The 14,776-nt window shown below is 35.5% G+C and overlaps 1 protein-coding gene across 2 annotated transcripts in view; it reads left to right on the top strand.

Moving 5' to 3' along the window:
* Positions 1–14,776, top strand: part of PRKACB (protein kinase cAMP-activated catalytic subunit beta) — a 66,006-nt gene that overhangs the window by 20,088 nt on the left and 31,142 nt on the right. The window contains exon 1 of one of the 2 annotated variants that reach the window (XM_031600225.2): positions 11,984–12,298. The exons of the other annotated variant lie outside the window; for it this stretch is intronic. Coding sequence (XP_031456085.1) covers positions 12,112–12,298 — 187 coding nt within the window. The 5' untranslated portion in view covers positions 11,984–12,111. Of the gene's footprint in view, positions 1–11,983; positions 12,299–14,776 lie in introns of those variants that run through there. 2 annotated transcript variants of the gene reach the window in all.

Here is a 14,776-nt window from a genome sequence, read left to right as displayed (position 1 = left end):
AATGAGTGTTTGATGTGTGCCCAAGGTGTGTCTGTATTCATATCTTGAGCCAGTTGCTGCTAAGTCTGAAGTAACTACAATATTGGAAATATTCAAGTGGGTGTTTTGTCTTTCATTTATGCACAGTTGGCAGTCAGTAACTAAATTTGGTTTACGAACTGGAATGAAAAGAGCTGAGATAATGAGATTGTATTGTGTCAGTCTTGGGATACAGCCTTCTAAAATTATTGTCTAAGACAAAGTACGGATGAATTGTATGTAGGCATGGAGCGTTTTAAGTTCAGGGACTGAAAAATAATGACAGGGATTGGTTAGGTATTTTTTCACCTTTTCCACGACCAGTGGTAGGGCAGACTTTTTACTTGTATGGAGGAGCTTTGGCTGCACTCTTGGACTTGTCTTTACAGCATCTTTTCTTTTTGTCACATTCTGTTTTGGGCCTGGGTTTGTTTGGTTTGTTTTGTTGTTGTTGGTTTTTTTGTTTGTGTTTGTTTGAAGCTGTAGTTGGTACTTGGTATCTTCTTCATTTTTTACAGTTCTGTTGCAAAATTTTCACTTTGGCAGGGATATTTTGGTATACTGTAATATTGTATGTTCCCTCAGTTTGTATAATATTGTGCATTCCCTCAGTTTGTATTGTGTTTATTCCTGAGGTTGGCACTTAATGACACAGAATAAGAAAATACTTTTACTTGATGCTGTGTGTTAAGAGTTCACTGGTTACTTGTGAGCAGAGAGGAGAGCACAGTTTCCTTTAACTTTCATATTTCAGCCAGTTACATCAGTAACTGATCTCTCTGTTGCTTGTGTATGTCTTGCTCTCGCATTTTCATAAGACCTATTTTAGTGTTTTGAATCAACATGTTATCTCGGGAGACCTTGAATTTGGATCTATTTGATTTAGGACAAAAAAAAAAAAAAAAAAAAAAACCAGACCTTGCTAAATGTGGCTTTTATATTATTATTGTTGTGGTGGTTGTTTTGTTTTTTAACAACAACATTTGAATTTGAGAATGCTGTTTTGAGCATATCAAACACCAAGTCATTTTTTATTTAAATGAAAGTAGTGAAATCTACTTGAAATTTTTCCATGTTTAAACCTTAATTTAATTTTTCAGGCCACCAGTTATTTCAAATTTCACTTACAAATTTATGAAAACAGAGAAATACATGGTAGAAATTTCGGCATATTGATCAGTCAGACTGAAATGAAAAATACTTGAATATGTGGGGCAAAATTCTATCAAAGAAGCAGTTTGATTGAAAAATGATGCTTTAGGGAGAGGCAGAGGGGACCTGACCCCGTTGTGCTCTGTGCAGGGTGTGATTGTGTGACCTCTCATCTTTTCACAGAGGTGTGGCTGTCTTGTGGCTCTGTCCTCTTGTCTTTTGATGTGCATTCATTCCCTTGAGGGAATGAAACAAGCAAGTTAAATAACAGCTCTCCAAATGACAAAAATACATTCCTGTTTTCAAAAGCAGTGCTTCACATATATTCATACGTAGCGTTGCTCATAACTTGGTGCTCAGAATCTTATATTGGAAATTATGAAGAGGTGTGATCTGTGTTGTTTGATAGCATTGAGAAGAACTTGTAGGCAAGGAAAAAATGTAAAGATTCATTCTGGGTTTGTTGACTTTTTATTTTCATATCTGTTCTAGGTGTCTTCCAGCATCTTATCAATACTGTTAGTTACGGGTTTGTTTGAAACTACTGAAAATAATCCTTTCTTATCTGTATTTGCTGAGCTGGTTGCTCTAAGTAGAACAATATTTGTACTCAGGATATCAGCTTTTCTTGCCTTTTTCTTAGGGAGAATATGTAGGTATCTATTCTTTTCCTGGGGGGAAAGAAGAAAAACTGTTTCAATGTGAGTAGCTACCAGGCTGCAAATTTTCCAGTGACCTATAAAGCTCTGCAGTTCTAGTTGAAGCTCTTAATTAAAGAGTAAGATGAGCTTATTTTAGGTTGGACTTGTCTTTTCTGTGTAGGCTGGGTGGAGTGTCACGGAGTAACTTAAGTTACATGCAAGTGCATGCTTGTGCAGCAAGCATAAGAGAAGGTGGAATCATATTTGGTGCTCTGCTTTGTTTTGAAAAAATTGCCAAGTTTGCTTTGTTCATTAATCTGTTATTTCCCAGAATTAAGTGTGTACAATTTTAAACCTATGGTCCCAGGGAAGGGTGGTAATGGACATTAATGATATGCTTTTGATAACATTCTTGAATCTGATCTATTGATTTAACTTTTCAGTTAAGAGAGTGGAATATGCTACTCAGTTCCCAGAGGTTGTGAGAGGTGTTATCCTCCATAAAGCTAGAAGATAAGATACCTTCAGAGCTTAAAAGCCACATGGTGTATCTTTATTGTTTTGGAACACCATTCTTCAAAGGGGCTGGCGCTGCGTACAGACTGGACCAAATGCTGGTGTTGGGCATAGTTGAGTGTTACTGAAGCAGTCACAGTTAATGTAGTATGGACAACAATTATATTTATTTTGATGTTAATTAGCTCATGGTTGGAGGTCTTAATGAACATTTACCTGAAGATAGTAAGGAGCTATAGTTAATCTAGTAGTTGTGATGAGTGAATCTCCGGAACGATCAAAGGAACCAGTTTCTAAGCTGTCAGCACAATCTGGATGTCTAATGAAGCTTCTAATATTTGTCTCATTTTAACTAAAGAAAGAAAGGAAATGTAAAACTCTCTGAAAAGTTCTGAAAGAAATTGTATTTGGTACACTGAAGTATTATTTTTACTTTCATGATTATAATAAGGGTTGCATTTGAGGTAAGACTTGCTTGAAAAGGTAATTCAAATGTATATTCCAAGCTGAGTAGAACTTAAGAGCTCATTCAACTTGGGTCCCCAAATCCATTTGTCTTCAGAACTTGCACATATTTGACATCCTGTTTACCCAGAAACCCACTAGAAACTACACACAGATGCATTAGACAACATATTAGCATTGTTAACTTTTCACATATTTTCAGGAAAAGTAGGGACCAGCAGTGTTTCCAAAAGTTAAAATAATACATAATTTGCCTGAATAATCTGTTGATATTTTTCTTCTGAGAATGTTTTCTCTACAGAGGAAAATGGACAGAAATGAGAAGGATGTGTTATTTACTTAACACATAAGCAGTTCACTTCAGGATAATTATTCATTTCGGTTTTCGTTTCTGCATAATTTAAGTTTTGTTTCTTCTATCATAATAAAAAGGTGAGAAAGAAGGCTCAGTAAGTGCAATTGCTCAGTAAATAACTCCATTATTTTGATAGTTCACTTAAATGGGTTACTATATGGTACTATATTTCTTCCTAATTTTACTGCCCAAAATTTAAGGAATGTGACTCTTATTGTGAAAATAAGTTTTAAAATGCATGTAATGTATTGCAACTGGTACTTCATTTTGGCACTTTTCTTGAGTAGAGTTTAACTTGAGTGGAACTGGAAGAAAACCAGAATCTTCCCACGTGCCATGTGACTCCCAGAAATAACTTCTCAGTGTTGAAGTTGTTAGGAAGAGTTATGAGCAGCTGAGACTGGCTCTAGATGAAACATGTATGTTCTTCCAGGAGGAAGAAAACTAGCCTCTGGCTAGTTAAAAAATTTTAGTTACTTTTTACTCAAAATGATACAAATAAGATAATAAATTCAAGATGGTAAGTCTTCCTGGTCTTCTAAGTGAGAGGGATTTTTGCTTCCCAGAAACTGAAGAGCCCTTGTGATGCTATCATAAGATAGATCTTGCCTATTCAAAATAGGGATATACAAAACAATATTTTTTGTTATTGTGGCGATGTGAGCAGCAGCATGGATAGGATGGCTGTATCATTGCAAGGTTAAGAGTAGCATACACAGTTATTAGCAGGAATCCCCCACGTTGCTAAAGGCCTGTTTAGGCAAATTCTTTGTTGCTTATGTCAGAATGCAGTCTGCAGTTGAGGCGTGCACTGAAGCTGTTGGTTATTTCAGGCATGCACATTTCTACAGCTCCAGTCTTTTTGGCAGCGATCTCTCATTTAAGGCTGAAAATACTTAAGCATCTGTAATTTGCCACAATTAGTAAATTCTGACCTGTGTGTGCTTCCTGTGTTCAATTTGTGGTGGTTTTTTTTTCCTAGCAAGAGTTCTGTTGATCAGGAGGAAAAAAATGAAATGTCAGTGGCATTTTCTAAAAACAAATAGAACACTTGCTATTGACCAGTTACTGGATTTAGTTGCTTTATTTTCATATGTAGTCATATCTTAATAAGCTTATTTTGTAATTAATCTTTAGAAGGCCAGACCAAGGCTCTCAAAGATTTTTTACCTTAGAATTGTTAGGTCTTGAATCTATCACAAGTAGTTTCTTATCATCTAGGTCTCTTGGCTTTTGAGACTAGGATGAGAATAGGGTTAAAATCGTGCAAAATTTGAGATTACTTCCGTTGTTGTAAGCATCATATTTCTGTAAACATCAAGAATAGAAACTAGTGGGGAAAAAAATTTTAGAGTGAGCTTTATGGCTAATATTACTCAATATCAAGTAGATTGGATCTATGCCATGAAAAATTCTTTACCTTTAGGAGAGTTCATTAGCTTAGAGGGCAGAGGGAAGGATAACTGCAGGGCCAAATTTTGCTGGAATATTACCTTGGGTAATTCTTTGAATAACAGTGATATAGAAAAGTCTTACTATTTCCTTTTTAGTAGAACATTGAGTTGTGTTGATAGCATGAGATGTGCTATTGCAAGAAACTGCTCTTGCTGGCATATCACAGCATGAGATTAAGTGATTTGCAGGATGCGTTCTTAATTATTGCTTGCTCCTTTTTTCTTAATTTTAAAGAAAATCAAAGATAAATACAATTGCTGTGTATTCCCGAATCTAATTTTACAAGGAGAATAAAAATATTGCAAGGCTGTGGCTTCTCAAGGATACTGTTTTAAGAAAATCTATTTTACCTTCCGTCAGGTAAGCTGAAATGCAGTATGAGTTGCTTGATTTTGGGGAAGAGAATTACAAGTAATGGTGCATTTTATTCATATTCACTTCTAAAGATTTTTTGCAAATTCTGTGTTGCTTTATGAATTCTTAATTATTATTCTTGAAATTCTATTGTGCACTGTAAATATTCTGTAAAGAACAAGCAAAAGAGCATCTTGACAAACTTACAGAAAGAAACAGGTATACACTTTATCATATAAAATTTCCATCTTGAATAGTGCCTTCTGCCTTCCTGTGCTTTAAACAGGTATTAGAGTAAATAACAAGTTTTTGTTGCAATCTATTTCTTTCATTCTTAGTAAGTATAAAAGTGAAAGGTCACCAGGCTGTTTCTCCTACCAGCAGTTACATCTTACAATAAAAAGTGACCTCAATTTCAAGATACCTGTCTAAACTTTAGTTCTTTTAGCCTTTATTACAGAAAGGATAGTAATTACTGAGAAATAAAATGCCCATTTGCTTACTGGTAGCCAGAACATTTTGTAAACAGCAACAGAGAATGTTTCTTTATAATTAATTATTTTGGGGTGATAATTGATTTCTGTTATATTCAAATACAGATGCTATTCAGGGCTATATTTAAACTACTATTAAATAGATTCATCTTTCATGAAACCAATTGGTTATAAATTATGATTTATTAATGAATATGTGTCACAGCTGGAACAAAATATGTGTGCTTTTTTGCTGCCTCACTAATAAAAATAGCCTGTAGTTAGAAACATCATGGTGTGGATTATATTTATCTTCTCAAAAATCAGAGTTGCTTAATTGTTTACACAACACACGAATGGTTGAGTACTTCTAAAATTTATTGCTTAGTAACCCAATTTCGATTCTTTATATTTGGTTTGATCCTACTTCAGGAAAGAACATTTGATTCTGCAGTTAAATGCAGACATGCATGAAATTTCGCAAGCGCAGTTATTAGTAATTTAAAAATACAGAGAAATCCTGGTCTCTGAGCTATATTTGTGATGTCTGTGTGTTAATGCATGTTCTTGCAACTAGGATTCTACCTTCTTAACACAAGGATGTGTTGAGAACATTTAACAAACTTTGATATATCTTCTTGCACGTTCTACAGCCTCTCACATAGTGTCCAGCAGCATCCCCTCTACTTGTAGGGAGTGTAATGCTGGTTGTTCACTTCAGCTGATGTGGAGGTTAGTGGTAGAGGTATACTGATTCAGTATTTCCCCTCTCCTGTGGAATATCTGACATAGAGCAGGCTAGTGGAAGAGGAGGAGCCAGAAGGCTATGCAGTGGTGTCTGTGGGATAGCTATCAGGCAGAGGAATACAGGGTCTGTTTCTAATACAAGTAGAGGTGTTTGTCTCTCCACATAATGTGTCAAATGTTTTGTACTTTAGACCACACTTTATGAAGGCCACTATTGTGTTCTAATTTGCATTTGGTACTCTTTCACTTTATGCAAAAGAGTTATTCCTCTTGATTAAGTAACTGTAAGTATTTAGTCCAAAATGGAATCTCTGGGGTTCTTTGTTGCTTTGTTTTGTTTTCCTTTAGAGAATGATCTAAAATGCAGATAAGCTTCCTGAAAGAGATATTAAAACAAATATAGTTCCTCTAGTACAGTAGAAGACGAGGATAATAGATACAGTACAGTATATGATTAGTAGAGTGTAGTTGTTACTATGTCAAGAATTTTAATCTGCAGGACATTAGTCCTGGTAAGCATGTTACTACTGTCCCTTCTTTTTGTTCCTTCCAGTGTCCCACACCAAGAATGAGCTCGAAATGTGACCCTCCCTATATCTCTCAGGTTTAATCATTAGTTGTTAACTTAGGCACTCTTTACACTCGTGACTGAAACACATAATTTTTAATTTGTCCTGTACAGGAGACTTCAAGTACAAGTGTATCTCTTGGGTTGCAAAGAAGTGGCTAACTCTAAGCTTCTGGAGCTGTTTCTGGTTGTTTTGAGAGGCTGAACTTTAAAACTGTTGTTTCAAAATGAGATCTCTCAGAATTGAGCCAAGAAGTTTTTCCTTCAACCCGGTCAAATGTGTAGTAAAATATCCACGTTTTTAGCCTTTCTTCTAATTCAGGAACTTGATTTTACTAATAAGCTGGTTTACTATTAAGGTTTCTGCAAGTTCATTCATAAGACTTCTTGTACTTATGTAAAAGCAAATATGTCAAAGATGAAACAAAGATTGTTAAAGTTCTATTACAAAGTTGTTGTGTAATCTTTATTCATATTCTGAAACTGTCTGGCAGTGTGGCTGCTACTGATGGGTGCAGATCACAAGCACCAGTGACCACATCGTGTCAAAGGAAGGTATCAGGAGAGCAGAGTTAGAAAGGAAGGAATATGATGCTCTTTGTCATTCGTGGCAAATTGGTTGGTTTTGTGGAAGATTTGACTTGTGATGAGAGAGTTCTGTCCTGTACTTAAAGAGGACTAGATTTGGAATTATGACTACAAGGTATTTGACTTCAAAATGCTGCAGATATGTGCTGGTAAAAAGGAGGAAGCTTGATCTGCTGCTATAGTATATACAAGAGGAAAATCCTGTTGACTTGGATGATGAATTGTCATATTTTGACAAGAAAACTGACAGAGGAACAATTTGTAGCTTACCTATAAAAATAAGATATTAAACACAACTAGTGTTTGACTTCTTCATTTTTTTCCTTCTCTTTGCATTTAGTTTGTTGTTTTGTTGTTCTTCTTCCTTTTGTATTGTCATGGAAAAAGAGAAAATGATATTGGTTGTCCATGCAACCCTTAATTTATGCTTCCTAGTGAGAGATGAAAGTAAAAGATGTCTGCTGCAATTAAGTTTGTGTACAGTAGATGCCAGTAGAGATCTACTGAGTCAAAATAGAAATATGACCAGCATTTCCATAGCAACAACTTCCTCTTGACAGTCCTATTTATAGAAGTGCTGCAGTCCCAGCTTTGATACTGCTTACAGAGGGACTTTCTAATAGGGGGTTAATTTTTTTTTTAGAAAAAATGTGCATGTGAATCTACACTAAGACTGCATGGGTGAATTTTCAGGTTTGTTCAACAGTTATCAGTTGTGTTTATTTTGCTGATACACATTTCGAAAAATCTCTCTTTCAAAGTGGAAAGCCATTAAATCTGTAAGATATTAGCAAATAGTGCACTTCCTTTCATGCATTTAAAAAGAAATGCAAGCTAGTGACATAGCACTGGATGTACAGTGAAAATCAAAATACATCTGCTTTTTCAGGAAGCTTTTATTCTGCCTCTTTTCTACCCATAATTCTTTTTTGAAATACGAATGCCTGACAGGAGCTAGTATGAATTGCATTTAATAACATAATTTCTGATAAAATTCTTGCAATTTTTAGCTACTGAATGACTACCTTTGTACTTTGTTTTATTTCCTTTCCTTTCAAGCTTTATATAATAGCTGGAAAAAAGATCATATGTATTTCCTCATGTTTATACCACAAAACACTCCAGTTTCTTTATTTACTACACATCCTTTAATGAATTGTAGAGCTATTCAATAAAAATAAAATCCTGTATTTTGAAATCCAAAATGAGACAATGAAATATTTAATCTTTTTAAAATATGATGGTTCTATCAACTTATTGTATAGGTAAGTGGGAGAGATGCAAAATTCAGCAAAATCCACAAGGTCTTATAAATGGAGGAGCCCTCACTAACTGTGTTAATAACTGCTCATTCTTGTTAATAATAAAGTTGGATTTTGAGTGGTAGAAATAACTGATGCGTAAAGCAAAAAATACACTTTATGAAGCAAACTGTTTTGGAAGCAAATAAATAAACTGTCCTTAACATCTAGAGGAGAAAAAAATCATTCTTATTCATTAATGAGGTTTCTTTAAGTTATTTTTTCTATAATTATGAATAAAAAAAATGTGTAACAATATGTCTTTTTTACTTGTGGATGAAGGCCAGTGCTGAAAAGAAGAATGATTAATTTTAAATGATATTTTCTTAAGAAGTAGTAGAGCATGCTTAAACAGGCAAGTGGACTCAGTTTTGTGGATAACCAGGAAAACATTAAATTGCAGGATTAGAATTAAGACCTAAATATTAGTTGCAAGTGATCTGAAATTTCTTTTACATCATAGACCCGTCTTTAATGACCCCATCGGGGAATATAGTTCATTGTCTTAAAAATTCCTATGTGTTTTTGATTCTAAGATATTCATAATTGGCAATGATGGGAAGGTGTTCCAGTTCTGATAGTGTGAGGGAGTTTCAGTTCTGTGGCATTGGTTCTCAGGACTAAAATAGAGACATCTTGAAGTCTTTAGCTGTGCTGTAGTTTTTAATGTTATTCCATTTTGTACTACCTTGAAATTCAGACATCTCACAGTAACTTTACTTGGGGAACATATTAAACATTTTAAAATTATAATGTGTTTTTCTGTATTCAATTGAAGCCAGAATGTACATATAATGGTGTTACTCCTCCATTTCTAAGTTCTTGGAGGAAAGGAGTGTGCTCTTCCTTAATGGTTAATTTTAAGGCTTGATTGGTAGAGTGGATTGGCTTCCTAAAAACTAAGGAATGATGTGGTAGCAGAGATTATTAAAAACAAATAATCCATCTAGCTACATTATTGTTGGCTCATTTTCAGTGAGAAACTGGAAGTCTGGCTGAATTATACTGCTGCATTCTTTTAACTGCGGCTGAAATATGTACTCTGGGGATCACCTGCTGGGAAGCGCACACTGACTTTATGAGTTGGCCATCAGGAAAAGTGTAAATGATTATTTTGTGTTGTTCACATTACAGCACTGCAGTCCCAGTCTGTTTCTATGACCGTTCTTGTGTTGGGAGGGTACCTTAAGAACTTTTATTGAAACATTTATCATAGTATCATAATTTACACACACAACATTTATATTTGTAGCTGGATCTTTCTTAAAAAATGTGTTTCAAAATATTGCCAAGACATAGTGGCTAGAGAGAAGTGAAAATAGCATTTCTGCTGTTCTTAATATGTCAGCATTCATTTTGGCTGCAAGGAGAAGTGAGATTTTAAAATTCTGGCAAATCCAGGTTTTCTCTTAGGTATCTTTTAATAATCCCTTGTTGATAACCTGTTTCACTTAAACCAGTTCACTGCTGTGTCTCAGAGGATTGTGATTTCTGCTCTGTTTCTGGCATCTCATTCAAGTTCCCAGGTTAGCCATTTGGGTGCATTCAAAATGCACTTCAGCAGGCAGAGATGCTCTCAGGCAGCTCTCGCATATCTTCATTTGATGCCAGAGGGTTGGTAGACTTGTGACATACATAATGTGAAGTGATGTGAATTTTGTAAGTTATCTTTTTTTTTGATCTGGGAAACTAACTGTGTGAAATATACAGCTACAGTGCTATGAAAAAAAGGCACACAATCAGGAGAGAGGAAAAAGACTAACTGAACACACCTCCATGACAGGTGGCTTGATTTACTGGAGAAAATAGGAAAGGTGAGAGAAATAAAGAAGTCTCTTGGAAAGATCCCCTGGATATGCAGAGACTTGCTGTGAGCTTCCTGGGGAGCATGGCTGAATATTTCCACAGGGACTCTTTTCAGCCCTAGAACATTCACCAAGAGGGTGAACACAGACGTGCTGATGTAAATATGTCTTAGAGTATTGCTATGCCAGCTTCCATATATCACTACTTGCACTATTACATGTCATTCTGCCTATTTGTGCCCTCAGTGGGGTGGACTAATGGCTTTGTCATCCTATCTGAAAACACGAGCTGTTATGAAATAGTTATGTAATGTTCAAGTATGGGTATCAGCTGACACTTGAAAACTATTTAGTGAGAAGTATGGTGGTGAAAAATAAGAGAGACAAAATTAGGTTGCTGTAGAGAGGCCTGGTTCAGGCCTGTTGTCTATAAGAGAGGAGACATTGTGAAAAGTTACTTCAATCTTATTCAAGAATAGTCCTAAATTTTTAAGAAACCACATCTTATCCCCTCTGAAGATATACTGGGAAACCTGCCCTACGTATATTTCCACTTTCACAAACACAAATACTTATAAGTGTTACTCATTGTAAGTGTGCAAAATTACATAATTTAAATATTAATATAACATGTAACGCCACTTTCAATTTATCTCCCCACTGTTGTGGGCCAATAAGAATGATGCTTTCTAGTCTTAGTCTACAGTTGAAAATATTCAGATTTCTTGCGTATGAAAAATCCTCCATGTGTAATGTCGCAAGACATGCACTTCAACATAAGTAGTGTTAGGAGGCAGTGGCTGTGACTTTGGGACTCCCCTCCGGCTGCTTCTGGGGCTGGGAGAGAGAATGGGCTACTTACTGGGTAAGGGCCTGTCAATGTGATGTGTTCTGGTAGCTTATTACTGAAAAAGTTTAAGTAACTTTTGTTAATAAGTTAATTTTTAGAGTAGGTAGTCCCCCATATGGACAAATATCACAGAATTATAGGGGTTGAAAGGGTAATTGTAGGGAAACTCTAGAGATCAAGACCAGCCCCCGTGCTATACTTGTTTATATGTTACAATAGAATTCAACTTCAAAATTATTTTATCCAAGTAGAGAGAGATAATATATTTTTAATGATAATAATTTCTTCAGTAGTTTTTGCAAGGCAACCCTTGCTTAGAAAATTAGTTGAAAACTTCAGATTGTTAGTGGTTAAATTACAGCTGGTTGTGTTTGCGGTGCTGGTGCTAGTACTCCATCTTCCTAAATAGGAAGGACTGTAGAATAGTCACTTTTCTTTTTTCAGGCGTGGCTGTGGTAAGATAAAATATATATACATATCTGGCTTCTGATCTTTGCTTCTGAGCAAGTTGTTTATAGTATTTTAGTATAAAACTTACATTATGGTGTGGAATAGGTGATGTGTTAAAAAGTAATGCAAAGAAGCTACAGCAGTTGTTGCTGGTGTTTTCTTACAGAAATTCTTTTTAATTATCAGGAAAAGAGACATTTTAACGGTACAAAACACTACATGATAGAGCTTTTCTTAGCAGGAAGTAGAACAGAGCAGTGGTTAGAAAACACTGCATACAGGAAGTTAGACACACGCGTAGCTCTTAGTGCTTGTGACTCGTCCTTTCAGATATTTTCTGTTTTGACTTTCTGAAAATTGCCAGTGTGCATAGATGGCAGCTCAGAAGGAGGTACCTTGTGGCCAGTGTACAGGGACAGCCACCGCACTGCAGAGACTGGAAGGTTTCGCTAATCGCCTTTTCCATAGGCATTCAAAGGGCAGTGCGCATGAACTGAGAGTGACTCTGGAAAATGAGAGCCATCACTTCTCTGAACTTGCTGTCCTATGGGACAAATCAAGTAAGTAGGACTTCTTTTTTGTTGTTTATTTTACAGATTTTCTCTCTTTAGTGTGCAAGGCAGTTGAAGAACTTCCATGTATGTAATTGAATGCAATCTGAAATGAATTCCAGGGGCAATTTTACAATTCATTACCATAAGCCATTAATGTGAAGAATAAGAAATTTTATCATGCATAGGGAAGTGAGGAATGGTTTCGTGGACTGTGTGACTGGCAGGAGAATTTGACTGGTCCTGTTCTGTTAAAGCACACGTGACTAGTTTTAGCAAGCCCTCGCTTCAATGTATACTGCTAAATTACTTCCTTTAGTTTCGAATTAAATCTACAAGTTCAGCAGAAAGAGAAACTTTGTTGAAAATTATGATGTTTAAATTTTGGACTGTGCAGACATGGCTGCACAGATTAAGTTTCAAATTATAGGGCTTTATGTCATTTGTCATTTAATTTTGCATGGTGTCTCAGAATGGTCCATACAGTGGTAAACAGTATAAAATTGTGTTTAGTTTCAATTGTGATCTGTTAGTATAGGAATGCTGGATGTCGTTAGCTTTAATTTCTTAATTAGTGAAGAGTTGACAATATGCATTTGTATGGACTAAAACTTTTCATGATTGTGTGTTGGCTAATAAAAGGGAGAATTCAGCAATAGCACAGTGTAAGTGAATTGACTTTTTTTTTTTAAGCAATACATTATTTTTCAAAGCAATTATTATCCCTGTGGTTAAATACTCATTTTAAAATGTTGCAATATGGTAATTGATGATAATTTTGTTCCAGATTTCTGGTTCATTGATAGATTTAGCACAGTTATTTCAATTGAAAATAGGCCTTATTTGAAATGCTTAGCACCAGTATTAGCATGATGAAAATCAGCATTTGCACATATCCCTGCTTTCAGTTATGATTATACTGCTAACAGTATACGAGCTGGGAGTGAATCTGCTCTCAGAGGATAGGCAGTAAACATGGAAACAAAAAGTGTTAATGCATCAACCTAAAATAGATTAAATCTGGGTCTCCAAAATGGGATGGAAAAGGATGGAATAGTTTAGTTGGAAAGGTAAATGATGAAAAGTGCATAAATTCTGAGTTTCCGGTTCTCCTAAGTATTTTCCAATTGGTAAAAATAGATGCTTATTCTGTTTATGCAGAAGTTCTTTTTTATGTAAATAACTGTTTGAAAAAAAAAAAAAAAACAATGAAGAACTTCTGTTTATGTAACATGGAGGAAAAAAAATGTTACTGACCTACTGACATTTGCAAATGGTGAGCTGCTCGTGTACAAGTCTCTACTATTTTTTCCCCTCTATTTAAGGCCAGCTTCCTTGTCTGACATGCTCCATGAGGAAATGGACTGTCATGTATTCGAATGATAAACATAGTGAAAAGGCCTGTTACGTGAATGTCATTTTACATCCCACCACCATGCTTAATTACTTGATTTTTCTCAGGAAAACAGCTGAATATTGGTTGATTATGTAGCTTTGGTTTCAGGGTGATATTCTGAGTATCTATCCTGAATCTTGGCTTTCAATGTGTCCACTGCTAAAAAATTAAGGATACCTCTTGGTAGGTATGGCCTACATATACGTGTCAGGATTCCGGCTTCACTAGCACTATGGCACAAGGAGTGATAGAGAAGGAAGAGCAGAGGGAGGTGGCCTTTCTCTCCTTTATCTCTGCTGCTGACTGCACAGACTTGTAACTGTATCCCTGGGAAAATACATCATCCCTGAAAGTTCTTTGCAACATTGCAAAGGAAAAATAGAAGGGAGAAGATTTTAGTGTTGTGGGTTTTTTTTTTTTGTTGTTCCCCCCTCCTCTCCTCCCTCCCAAACAAGTCAGTGTTGTAGAATTGTATTGGGTCACTGAATTCACAAAGTTTAATGAATAAGCAATTTTAGAAATGTGATGATGTTTGTTTTAGATGGATATTTGAATATTCTCTTCTATGAATATAACAGCAACTTATGGAATTTTAAGCTTGACTAAAATTAAATAGCAGATATTTAGCATGAATTAATTCTAAAGTGAAGGTAAAAACACTCTTGCATTCCTAAAAAATTGCAAAAGAACTTTTCAGATTTTTGTTGTAGGTCTAGTATTGAAGTTGAATTGATAAAAAAAGAAAATTAAAATATTAACACCTTCTGTAATGCAGCATGGTAACAGGTCTGTTTCTGTGTATGTCCTTGTGCAAGCAGCTACTGCTGACACTGTGTTTACTGAAGGTGAAGGAGCTGTTTGCTGTCAAGTGGCTTCTTGCTAATGTGCTGCCAGTCAGCTACTGCTGTGGCTTAGACTACCTTGACATGTGCTCTGCAGCCTCAGGGGTTTTCAGTGATTGATTCTGAAACTTATTCAATGCCTTAGTTTCATTATTTTGTTATCTATGGAACATGATATTTCTAATATATCTTCAACTCTTAGTTAATGTACAGTGTTTGCTCTGAAAGTGATGCCTCCTATTTTATTGT

This window comes from Phasianus colchicus, chromosome 9 (genome assembly GCF_987193195.1).
Source record: "Phasianus colchicus chromosome 9, bPhaCol1.hap1.1, whole genome shotgun sequence".
Classification (NCBI taxonomy): domain Eukaryota; kingdom Metazoa; phylum Chordata; class Aves; order Galliformes; family Phasianidae; genus Phasianus; species Phasianus colchicus.
This window is presented reverse-complemented; position numbering and strand designations above follow the sequence as displayed.